This window comes from Heterocephalus glaber, unplaced genomic scaffold (assembly GCF_053883595.1).
Source record: "Heterocephalus glaber isolate CG9 unplaced genomic scaffold, H.glaber_assembly_v1.0 deba00001472, whole genome shotgun sequence".
Classification (NCBI taxonomy): domain Eukaryota; kingdom Metazoa; phylum Chordata; class Mammalia; order Rodentia; family Bathyergidae; genus Heterocephalus; species Heterocephalus glaber.
Window position 1 is genome coordinate 47,953,136 of NW_028258315.1, and position 13,714 is coordinate 47,966,849.

At 36.5% G+C, this 13,714-nt stretch overlaps 1 protein-coding gene across 2 annotated transcripts in view; it reads right to left on the reverse strand.

Moving 5' to 3' along the window:
• Positions 1 to 13,714, reverse strand: part of Tafa4 (TAFA chemokine like family member 4) — a 256,609-nt gene that overhangs the window by 14,000 nt on the left and 228,895 nt on the right. For both annotated transcript variants that reach the window (XM_087182002.1, XM_021266021.2), the window contains exon 5: positions 11,921 to 12,076. In XM_087182002.1, coding sequence (XP_087038128.1) covers positions 11,921 to 12,076 — 156 coding nt within the window. The remainder of the gene's footprint in view (positions 1 to 11,920; positions 12,077 to 13,714) is intronic.

A 13,714-nucleotide genomic window follows, 5' to 3' on the forward strand; every position in this document is an offset into this window, starting at 1 on the left:
AGCAAAAACTGAAGAACAGAACTGTTGGTTCTTAACAGTAATACAAGAAATTTCTATATTGTTTTCAAAAATGGTTTTATCATTTTACATTCACATTAGCAGTATTAGAAAGTTCTAACTGGTTCACACCTAAGCTGAAATTTGTTCTTTTAAAACTTTTAACTTCATCTCCCTAATGAGTGTATAATATGATCTTGTTATTGTACTGATTAGTATTTTTCTGATTCTAGTGTTGCATACCTTTCCTTGTGCTATACCTATTTATCATCTTCTTGTGTCTACTTTTTAAATGAGTTGTCTATTAATGAGCTATAAGAGTTCTTTATATATTCTGGTCATAGGTTATATGTATTATAAATATGTTCTGTTTAAGGACTACTTTTCATTTTCTTAACAATGTCTTTTAAAGTTCTAAATTTTGATGGAATCTCATTTATCAATGTTATTGTTTTATACGTTTTTTGTATCCTAGGAAATTCTTGCCTACCCTAAATTCATGAACATTTTCCCTTATAATTTCTTCTTAAAGTTTTATAGTTTTAGTCTTTCATATTTAGATGCATAGATCCTTTCAAGTTATTTTTATGTATGGAAATAAAGGGTTGATACTAATTTTTTACATATGGATACCAGGTATTCTAGTACCATTTGTTGAAAACACTGTCTTTTCCTCTGCTCTTCAGTTTATGCTCTAGAAAATGTTAATGTTAAATAATCTTTCAAAAATCAGAGGACCATATATGTGTGGTTCTATTTCTAGAGTCTCTGTTTTATTCCATTGATCTATATGTCTTTCCTTATCCCAACATTGCCTTGGTTACTGTAGCTTTAGAGGAAGTCTTAAAATTAGGTAATAAATGTCTTCCAACACTGTTTTTTTCTTTTTCTTTTTCTAGGTCCTTTGTACTCCTACATAACTTTTAAATTTCAATATCCAATCCTTCATTTATGCCAAGTATACACAGACCTGAATTTTTATATATACCTTGTGTTTTCTAATCCTGCTAAATTCAAATACAAGTTCTAGGGGCTCCTAGAGATTTCTTAGTATTTTCTCTGTAGATGGTTGTTTCATCTACATATAAAGATTTTACTTCTACCTTGCCAATCATATGCTAATTGTGTTTTATTGCCAGACTATTTTGATTTGGGCCTATGTTTCAAAGTTTAATGGTCAGATGAAGAGTAGGCATATCTGCCCTTGTTCCCCACCTTAGGGAGAAAGCATTGTTTCTTTTCCATTCATATAAGGCATTTTTGCTAGAAGTATGGAGTACATGTCTTTTATCTGTTGAAAAGGTTCTGTTCTACTTCTAGTCTCCTGATAGCTTTTACCATGAACAGATGTAGAATTTAGTCCAATACTTTTTCTGCAACTACTGATAGGATCATATGGCTTTTTCCTTTCCTCTGTTAAAATGATGACTTACGGGGGTGGATCTCCCAATGCTGAAACAACACTGCCATCTCTATAATAAAACCACTTTCTACATACTGCCAGATCTGACGTCTAATGGTTTGTTTTGTTAAACAAATTTCTATCTATGTTCATACACTTTTCTTCTATTATCTTTATCCAGTTTTAGGATTAGTACAATGTTGATTTCCTAAAATGAGGGGAGAAGTGTTCCTTCTTTCTTCTGCTTTAAATGTTTGATATAATTTATCAGTTAAAATGTATATGAGCCTGTTATTGTCATATAGGTAGGTTTTCAAGCTAGGAATATACTTTCTTTAATAGGTGCTATTCAAGTTTTATATTTCTTCCAGAGTCAGTTTTATTAATTTGTCTTCATAGAAGTTGTCAAATTTATTTCAAAACAGATTTTTGTAATATGCTTTCTATATCCTTTTAAATTCTATAAAATCTGTGCTAATGTCCTCTAAATCTTGATATTAAAATTAAAAATGTATAATTGATATTGTGTAATAGGAACAAAGTGGGAGGTGTAGGAGAAAGGAAAGAAGGGAAGAAAAATATGAGAAAAGGAAAAAATGGAAACAAAGTCTTTGTAAATAGGGAAGGGTGGAGGGGGTGAAGGGAGGGCAGGGGAATGGGGGAAAAAATAAGAACCAAGGTTTGTCATGTAAAGGTACAAGATCCCAATGATGAATGTAACTGTATTTTATACCTAAAATATACCAATAAACTTAATGAAAAAAATAGTAGCAAACCAAATTCAACAGGAAATTAAAAGAATCATACACCATTATGGAGTGGGATTTTTCTCTGGGAAATAAGGATGGACTAACATATACAAATCAATAAATATGATATACCACATCAACTAAGTTTCGGGTAAAAATCATATGTTCATCTCAATAGATGAATAAGATCATTTGACAAAATTCAACATGTTTTTATGATAACGCTCAATAAATTAGGTATTAAAGAAACATATCTCAATACACAAGTCCTGGACTTACAAACTCAAGTTGTGAACTTCCACAGGTGTTCTGTATGACTCATTTTGTCATATTATGAACGAATTTGACCTGTGTACATTGTTCCAGAATGGAACTCTTTCATAAGTGAGGGACTTACTGTATAATTAAGGGCATATAGGACAAGTTACACTAACATATTATACAGTGAAAAGTATTAAGCTTTTTAAAAGCACAAAAGAAGGAAGGCCCACTCTCCCTATGTCTATTCCACACAGTAAAGGATGTCCTGACCAGAGCAACTAAGAAAGATTTTTAAAAAGGGCATCCACAATGGACAGGAAGAACTTAAATGGTCTCTGAAGATAACATGACATTTTACATAGAAAACCATAAAGACTCTCCCAATGGATTTGACCAAAACCACCACTGTGTGTGAAATCTGAAATTCAGGTTCAATCAAGCAAACCTCTCCCAATTCTAAAAAGCTTTTTTTAAAAACTGAGGGCCAGGTACCCTAAATTGGCTTGCCTATATTTTCTAATTTAAATGCCATAGCAACCCTTAGATTAAGACTTGTTATTCTCATGCCTTTCATAGAGATGCAAACCCCACAGTCCAGGAATATTAAGGGACTCAGGCAAGGTTACACAGTTTGAAAGCAGCCAAACCAGCATTTGAAGGGAGGTAGTCATTACATATACCTCACATATATCTTCTCCTTTACACCAGAGCCATCCACCAGGGAAAAATCCTGTACAGAAGCTGCAACAAAGTAACACAGTGAGTCTGTGTAGCCAGACATGCATTACATCTCCTGGTGAGAGTACAGGATGATTTCATAATTCACTGAAGGGGGCCATCATTTCTTCTCCACATGTGGCCATTGTTCCGAGTTCTGACCAAATACTGAGCTACCAGCTGATGATACCTCTCAAAACCAGTTCCGTATTCAGGTAGATTTGTCATCAAGGAAAACTATTTACTATTTAAGTCAGGAAGTGCCAACAATGAGAAAGGCATATTGCTAACTAGGTTCCTTATTTTATCAGGGAATACATTTGAACTGGAGTGGATAAATAAGATGCCCAAGAAATTAATATATTTTTTGGCCTCAAATATCACAGCAATCTCACAAATGCATGAAGCTGTGTCACTTTCAAAGTGTCGTTATCAATTTTTCCTTTTCCAATTTCCCAGTAAGCTTCAAAAGAGGAAAAGGAGGCAGATGGAACCAGAATAAAAACCAGAGCTTTCTGCAAAGTTAGTAAACTAAGGGTGGAGAGGCACTAGAAGCTACAGTATCTTCCTCTCTATTCTGCAGTCTTTCTACTATACCACCATGTAAAATATTTTACTTATTTTTATTATTCTAATTATACAAGTTTATGGGGTATGGTATATGGTTTATGGGGTATGATAATTTAACACAGGTATACAGTGTGTAATGATCAAATCAAGGTAGTTATTTCTATCCTGGTGAACATTTAAAAAAATTTTCTGATTAAAATGTACTAATTGCACATATTCATGGGGTACAGTGTGATGCTCCACACATGTATAGGATATGTGCTATTTCACATAGTGCTGATCAGTCATTCATTATTCTCTGAAGCTTTGGTTTGGTCCCAAGTGGATATGGTTTTCTGGAAAGGTACCAGAGCTCTGTGAAAGAAGTCTTGACAGGTGACTACTGGTTCGACCAAGTAAAACAGGGTCGGGGCACACTGAATGCCCCACAGCAGACCCATGTGGCTCAAGTGAGAAGGCATCAAGGAAGCAGTAGACATCGGCTAAGGAGGAAGTCTAGGAAGAAACCTTCAGGACCTCTTGGTTCCACTTGGTTCTCTAAGCAGTAGCAAGCCAAGGAAGGTATGTGAGCGAGGTAGTTCAATAAGACAGGGAAACCTGGGGCCTAGAAAAGTAGCTTGGCAGGGGACACCATCAGGACAGATAGAACTCTAAAAGGGAAAACCAGTTGAGGGGTGACCCCTGCATAGGAACACAATGAAACAAAGAGTATCTGAGCATCACTGCAGAGTACATCAACACTTCCAGGGCCCATAAGGACTCATGATACTCCCGATGCCAAAAACCTGGAAAAGGAGCTTTGGGTTGGGGGTGGGGATAACAAGTAATGGATTGAGGTGTCTATTGCAGAAAAGCACGCCAGTTTTCTAAACTATGAAGAAACTAAACTACTATGCATATGCCTTTAAATGACTTAAATAAAAATACAGGAAACAAGATCAAAATCTTAGAAACTTGTTTACTAGTTTCCCTTCTCAATTGGAAAATATGGAGTGATTCTCCTACAGGTAAATGTGCAATAGAATCCTTAAAAATAAAAATCGTTTTCATATCTTACAGAAGAGTGCACTGAGTAAGGTAACCCCACCAATAGATACTTTTCCCATAATGGGATTCTTCTGTGAAAGACCTAATAGCAAATGCTCTTTCAGAAAGAAGAGACATAAAGTAGCCACACAGCAACCCAACTATCAGCTTCAGATTCCTTTATGAGTTAAGGACTGAGGGCTCCCAGCAAAGGCAAGAACCAACTTGGAGGTGAACCTGACAAGGATAAGTTGATTAGACAGTGAGGAAGTTGAAGCTTCTTGTACATCCTGGACAAGAAGCTGCGGGCCGTGACAAAAGACCAGGAGTAGGACTCTATTATAGACTATTGACAATGTCTTCTCACTTTTCTGAACATTATCTTCTTAGGAACATAAGTTTGTAGAGAGCAAACATTGTCTTCTTGCAAAAATATCATAATACCCCTTAAGTGAGACAGTATCTCTCCACTTCTATTTTTAAAATAAAAATGTTTTAAAGCCCCATGCTTCCTGATTTCGAAAACACATAATATCCACTAGTCTCAAGATGCCAACCTGTAATGATTTTCTAATTTTATACAAAAAAAGGACAAAAAGACAGTGGATGTGACCAGCCAACTCTAAAATGCTCTTTTCTAAGTGAAAATTTAATGTGACTAATTAGCTGTTTTGCTTTTGAGGAATTTTCTAAACTCTGTTTTATAAAATATTACTCAGTTCAATAAAACACAATTATGTATTTATGTAGCCATTTAGATAAGCACATCTTTGAATCTTACTTTTCAAGAGTTGGTCTTTCATGTATTGACTTAGTTACATTTACATAGATTTAAGGCTTTTCTAAGAAGGTATATTTTTACATTTCAGCTATGGGCAGAATGATTAAGAAAACATCTTCATAGAACATGCTCTTCTAGAATATGCTCTGAGATTTTAATGCATCTTTAGTTATTTTGTTCTTACTATTATTTCAGTATGCTCACTGTGTTCTTGAAAAACGAAGCCATTTGTTAACTTTTATATTATTGTTTCAAGAAAAGAAATGATACCAACTTAAACCATGCAACACACATAGGAGCAAAAGAATACTAATAATTTTTAAAGGAATCTTACTTATTCGCACATTCTGCCAATAACACAATATGGCTCTTTCCAAAGTACACAGGCCTATGAATGAGTTGGTGCATGAATACGTACTATACAGACTGATCTTGGTAAAGTGTGTCCTCCTTGCTAAGTGCAGCCACACATAACAACATCCCCACATACTGGGGACCTCTAAGCCAGGGTTTCTCAACCTTGGAACACCGACATTTGAGGCCAGTTGATTCTTTATGTGAAGTCTCTCCTGGGAATTGCAAGAGCTTCACCAGCATCCATGGCCTCTGCCTGATAGATGCCAGTAGGCCTTCTGCAAAGTGTCAAGTATCCTCAGAGGAACAAAATCACCCCTGGTTGAGAAACATTAATGTATAGTTTTTTAGGCCTACTCAGCTTAAGACTTGCTCAAAGTTTTGGCATATGAAAATAATTCTAATTCATGATAAACGCCATGCCACTTCTACCCTGTCTCCCTGCTGTCCCCTACCATGGGCAACTCCACAAGTCTAAAATCTATGTGGCTCCCACTCACTTGCTCTCACAAATAAATCATGGGATCCCCATAAAACCTATGCGAACAAGGTGACCTGTAAAATGTTTTTTAAAAATCACATTCTTTCCTTTTCAGAAATCCTATGGTGCCTTTATAGGAGTTCTATCCATAGCCTCATTTATTGGCATACTCTGTTCATCTACTCCTCTAAAATGCAAATTCCCAGAAGGAATTAAATCCTACTGCAACATCAAAGTTGCTGTTTACCTCTCCAGTCTTGTGTCCTATCACTTCCCAGCAGACCAAGCTATTTCTGATTCCCAAATGTTTCCCACTCATTCTCATAAGCTTTGTGCTGCCTCATTCTCTAAATTCCCCCAATCCCCATGGCCTTCTACCTAGTAGATTCAGATCCACTGCTTCCCAGAGGGCCCATCTCTGACCCTTTCTCTGTTCTGCCACAGAGTCCTTCATTATGAGATTTTATCTGTGTCTCCTCATGAACTATGGACTCCTCTGAAAGCAGGACCTGAGTCTTATGATCATTCTATCCCCCAGCACCAAGGACAGAGTAGGCACAAAGGTGCTCAATTAAAATTTGATGAATGAACCATGTGTAGTGCACATGTCCTTCCAACACCTATAGTATTTTCACAGGGTAATACTCTTGTGCACCTATTGCTAACAAAATCTTACTCAGAAAATTGCTTTATCTTTCACGTGGGAAAGAAAGCATGTCCAATTTAAAAATCGAATGAAAACACAAAGAGAAGGCTTATGTCCCATTGTACAGACTATAAAGCCATGAGAGTTGTCTGCAGTCCACACAGAAACTTTTGTGCCTAACTAAACCAGTTCTGGGGCATCATCAGAAGATTTTTAAAAATAGTCTTAAAAGTAACTCTTCCATTCCAAAGCTTTCGTCTTATTAATCTCTTTTAAACCCAATGTTTAGAAAGCATTCATTTTGACACAATAAATTATGCTTCCTTGTACTACACATTTATCTCATTTTATCATAAAACCATTCAGCATTATCTCTATAGAGCTGTATTTTGATAAATGTGCAGAATATAGCTCCTACCACAAAGCAGCCTTGTGTAGACCAGATTTAAAAGGAAGAATACTTACCAACTGAACAGTTATTTGGTTCAGGACCCAAGGAACTATAGTCTCAATCAAGTAATTTCCCATTCCAACTCCCAAATCCTGAACATGTATCAAAGATGCATTTCAATAATACAAGCGGATTTCATAAATTAATTATAACAAACAAGTTGGGGGAGGAGGGATAAAACAGCTGATTTTTCTATTTAGCTAGTAAAAGCTGTGGTTTTATAGAAAAATAATGAAAATACTAGATAAGTATCTGTGGTGCGGATTAACAAAAATGGAAAAAGGATATTCCAATTTCTGTGTCAACATTAATTAGTGCCCTGATCTGATATCTTCTTGCCTTTGTTTTAATTTAAATGTAAATTCAAGTGAATTTTATATTTTAGAAACTTTTTATTCTTATTGACAAGATAACAGGAACATATCAGCAAAGAATAGGTCTTCCCATATGCCAATTAACACCATGATACTGCATAATTATTATGGGATAAAGATTAAACAGATAAAGCTAAAAAGTCCTAATGGAAACATTCAGATAAAAAACAGAAGATCAGGCAATAGGAAACAGATATACATCCTTATTAAAGCTTAAACTCACTAGAGCTCCTCACTGACTTTGATCCAATAAACTGTATGAACACACTGTTTGCAGGTGATGCCAGGTATGGGGGACACTCAGAGGAAGACACAGCCACAAGGTGACCTTTCAGGATGTTGGTATTCTCTGTCCATAAATGTTACACTGAAGTTACACATTTACATACAGTATATCCTGCATTTTGCAATATGAAGCTTCTAGCTACAAGTGCCTGTTTAAATATAAATGCATAATAGCTGTACTGACATATGTACAACTATATCATCACCACATATAGCTATCTCTTAATATAGACAAAGTAGAAAGAACATTTGTATCATTGTAGAAAGTTTTAGAGATGCAGAGACCCTGGTCAGATGCCACATAATAGTCTCCATCACTGATCCAATGAAGCTAAGAAAGTCATTTAGTTAGCCTGTAAGACTGTTTGCTTTGCCACAGACACAACCAAAACTTCTATGAATAGAGAAATAGCTAAATGAATTATCACCTATCTATTCAATGGCATGGCATGAAGCAGCTGAAAAATCCCAATTAGATCAACTGCCACCTACAGATCTCTGCAACATAATACTGACAAAAATAAAAAGCAGATGGACTAAGAAATATTTGTTGTGATACTATTTGTGAAGAAACGCATTCATATTGAAATCTACCACTACTGGCTACATATTTATCTCCAAGTACATAAACCCATAGAAAAATACACTGACCAAAGGGACAGTTACGCCAAGGATGGTTGCCAAAGGAGATTTTGTCTAATTTAAAACAAGCTAATTTAGGCTAACATGATTATAGAGCACAATGGTTTAGTAGAGCACAGTTCCAGGTTTATCTGTGGATGACTAACAAGCAGGCCAAAAACTGAGGAAGGAATATCAAACCAAGATGTGGAAGGCACCAACGAATAGGATTGTAGCCTGGATAGAATAAAAAAAAGGGACAGTAAAAGGAAATCTTCCCTTTGCTTCTTTGGAGGAGCTCTGTCTTTGCCATTCCTTCGGACATTTGTCTCCAGTTCCGTCAGGCTTCCAGCACAGACTCTTCAGCCTTCCAACACACATCCTTCAGCTTTCTGACTTGGACTCACATTGGATTCTGCAGTGAGCTTCAGGCCTTCAAACTTTAACTGGATCCTCCTGCTCTCCAGCACAGAGATGGCCATTTCGCATTCTTCCACAGGAGGCCATTGTAACAAGCCTGCTTAGTAAATCCTTTATATGACCATAAATATGTATTCTATATTAAGTCTATTCCTCTAGTGAACCCTAACTAACACAGGTAAGGTATTCATATTTTCTTAGACAAAGATGGTAACAATTGTTGTTACTCTGTCAGTACTTTTCAGGCCCTAATAAAAATGGTAATTACTGTAAAGTATAATATATAAGACTTTAAATCTGAACATTCTAGGCTAGACAGGATGTAAAAATAGCTTATGATTCACAAGTTCCTCTAAGAAAAAGTTTAAAATCTACAGAGGCAGGCAAATACAGTTGTTTCCTTTAGAGAGCATTCTGTGATTAGTGACAATGAGTCAAACCTTCCTTCCACCATGAACTTAAACTAGTTCATGGACAACCAACGCAAAGGGATGAAAATAGGAGTTCATCCCTGCCCACAAGCTGCTTACAGACTGGCAGGAAGGTAGACATTCAGCAAGTTTTTACAAAATGGGGTATATGTTGTGAATTAGAAGTATGGGGAAACAATATACAGGAGATTTGAAAGCAGAGTCGGAATAACTGAGGCAAATAACTATTGACAAGGAAGACAATAATTCAGGATAAAGAATGTTAGGAGATGAGAGGGAATGGAAAGAGTTTTAGTTTGGCAAATGTAGAGTGGTTGAAAAGGAGAAGTGAGATACAGCCAGATCATGTGAGGCTTTGTAAGACATGATAAGGAATCCCAAATTTTTTCCTAATGACAATGAAAAGTATTTTAAATGTAGTTTTGAGAATGAGAGTTCTGTTTGTGTGGAAGGATCATTCTAGTTACAGGAAGGGAAATGGAAGACTAGGAATAGCAAGCTCAGCAAATGTTATGTTGGCCTTGGACTGTGGAGATACAGTAGGGATGGGGAAAAGTGAACTGATTGAGGGACAGCAAGGAGATAGAATATACATGATTTGGAATCAACTAGTGGAGAAGATAAAACATATTTTACAGTCCTGGCTGAGAATATAGGAATCTGGAAATTTTCATTTAAATCTCATTTTTTTAATGTCACAGATCCTCACCTCCTTTTCTAGGTTCACCATCCTTTATCAGAAATCCCCAAATGTAAACAGCTCTAAAAAGGGAATGATTTTTCTATAAGATGACAGCAAAAGCTAACCTGAATTAATATAAGGTGCTTCATATTCCCTTATGCCATTATGCATGAAAATTCATGTATTATGCTACAAAAATGTCTATGATTATGGCATATGTGTAGAGAACACAATAGGTCTGTTAGGTAATAGATGGTATGTGTACCACATTACCCTTTTAAAACTTGAACAAACTCTGAATCTTCCCTCCAAAAGGGGAGAAGAGAGCATCTGGGAAATTCAGCAACACATTTGGCCCACAGGGCTTCTGGTAAGGAATTGTAGATGGGAAGTCTTCTGCTTTCTCTTTGGTGCATTAAAGGTAAATGGGAAGGTGCTGATACATACCACTGCGACCATAGGGCCTGGAAATTTGTGAATGCCTATGTGTGTTTGGTAGGGGAGGCAGGTTGTTAGTAAGTCAGCTATTATTGCACAATCAACCATAAGATTTGGAGTTAGGAATGTGTGTCTATTTGTGTTTTAACTTCTGACCTTCAGACAAACATCTATGAGATGTACAAGCCTGCAAATGGTTCCTCTTGGGGAGTTTTCTTGGCATCTGCACTGTAGAGCAAGGATAACCCCATGCATCTGCTCCCTTAGGGGTAGATGCTCGTTTCTAACAAGATGCCCATTGAAAGAAGCCAGGGACATCAAAAGGAATCAATCCTAGCCTCCACCTTCAGCTATCAACATTCATTCATATATATTTTTAGCCACTGGCACAGTGATCTGCTAGGGGATTTAGATTCTACAAATGAATGATACATAATCCCAAAGTATTCTCAGGGAAGTTGCTCCAAAGATGACTTATAAATGTTTGTTAAAATAATAAACTAGAAATAATAGAAAAAAATGCTCTGTAACACTAAGCATGAGGTGGAAAGGTGAGACTGCTAATTTTAAGTGCACAGTACAGTTAGCCCTCCATTTCCCATGGGTTCAGCGTCCACAGCCTCAAGTGACACAAGAGAAAATATATTTTAAAAACAGCACCTATGCTGAATGTGCAAACATTTTTCTTGTCATTATTCCCTAAACAATATGATACAACTATTTATATAGTATTTCAATTATATTGGTTATTACAATTAGCCTGGAGAAGATTTAAAATATACAAGAGGATGTGTGCAGGTTATATGCAAATACCATGTCCTTTTATATAAAGGACCTAAGCATCTGCAGATTTGGGTATCTATGCAGAATCCCAGAATCAATCCCCCAAGGCTGTTGAGGGGCAAATTCATAAAGAAGGGAGGAAGAGTGCATCTGGGGAGACAACAGCTTTGCTGGGTGAGATTTGGAGACAAAGGCGCAAGGAGGCATTGAAATACATCTTCCCAGCAGTCCTGTAACGGAATCCCCCACTGCCACCTCCTGAAAAACATTATAAAGCACTTATCTTACTCATCAAGAAATTGTTGGCTTTGGACTTAGTTTCACTTTTGGATTGATACTGACCTTAAAGCAGCTAAGGTTTCTAAGGATTGAAAAGACTGTAAGGCAGGCAAGGACTTCAGAGTTTCAGGCCTTCTAGGAATACTGGAGAAATTGACCAGAAAAGTCTTACCTTCAACGCAGGAAGGCTGAGCTCGAGTTGTGCCTGCAACCTGCCCTGGGAAGCAAGAGCACTTGACTGTCTGTGAACGCTCTTCAATGCGATTCTTATTGCAGCATCGGTGCACTGCCACCACCTCACAGGTGCCTTGCTTGATTTGGTGATGGCCTGGTAGGTAATGAGGGAGAAAAACAGACCCAGGCTGTTAGGAGAAAATGAAACCACTAAGAACATAAATAATGCAATGACTACATTTTTCCAATTTGCTGTTGTATGTTTATGAATTTTCTTAACATTTTATTTTGATGTAATTTAAATTTTCTAGAAAAGTAGTAAAAAGAATGCAGAAACTACTATGAACCTATAGAATGCAGATTTTTGGCCACCAGGACTCCCAACTCCTAAGGTTACATCCATGGTTATGTTACATTAAATGACACAACACGAGGGATTTTGCACATGTGATTAAGATTACTAATTGGTTGATTTGAAGAGAGGGAGTGTAATCTGGAAGACTGAGATGGAGCTAAGCAGAGATATTGAAAGTATGAGGTGGGCTACAGGACCGTTGTTGGCTTGAAGATGGAAGTAGCCCCCTGTCAAGGAATTGGAGAACCCAGTCCTACAACTACAAGGAAATGAATTCAGCCAGCAGGCACCATGAAGTTGGAAGCTGTTTTTCCAAAGATCTTCCAGAAAGCATCCTGTTAATATTTTGATTGTAACTTAGTGTGAGATCCTACACAGAGAATCCAGCCATGGTGGGCCAGCCTCTTGACCTTCAGAGATAAGATGGTGAATCTATGGCAATTTGTTTTATCAGCAATAGAAAATTAATACATGACCTTACATCCAGATTCACTACTTGTTAATATTTGGCCCTATTTGCTTTATCAATCATTCTGTCACATACTTTTGTGAGCCATTTTGAGAGAAAGTTATAGACATGATATCCACTTACTCCTAAATACTCCTGCATTTTCTAAAAGTGGAATTCTCATGTAATTACTAGTCAGAAAATTTTGTATAATACACTGCTATTATACAATCTACAATCTACAGTCAGATCTTGCCACTTGTCTCAAAAGTATCCTATACAGTATAACTATTTCTTCCCCAACTAAGGCTCCAATATAGGACCATGCATTGCATTCAGTTGCCATGTTTCATTGGCCTTCTTTAATCAGAATCTATTCTTCAATCTTTATTTTTCTTGACCTTAACATTTTAAAGAGTACATGCCAGTTATTTTATAGACTGTCCTTCAAAATGGTTTTGTGTCATGCTTCCTTCTGATTAAATTCAATTCATGCATTTTGAGCACTGTATTGTCAGTGTATCATATCAGGAAGCACACGATGTCCCTTTGTCCCATTTTCAGTTGTATTAGCTTTAATCACATAATTAAGATGGTATCTGGCAGCCTTTTTCATCTATTTTTTTCCTTTTATAATAAATATGCACTCGAAAGAAGATACATAGAGACTATATAAATATCTCATCATTCAACTTTTTACCCATTAGTTTAGTATCTTTTGATGATTTCCACCTGAATCTTAATATTGTGGTTGTAAGACTGATTCTCTATTAATGTTCAAATTATTTCAGGTCTGGGCAGGAAGACACCCTTCATACTTGTCATACTGAGTCTTTTTGACATATCCTTATCATTCTTTGAGAATCTACTAAGTTTCTGGCCCACAAGATTTTCCATGTATAACCTGTATTTTTCTTGTCTCCATCATTTCTCCAGGGAGACTTTATTTCTTTTGGAAAGGCATCAGATATAGAAACCAAGTCTCAGTA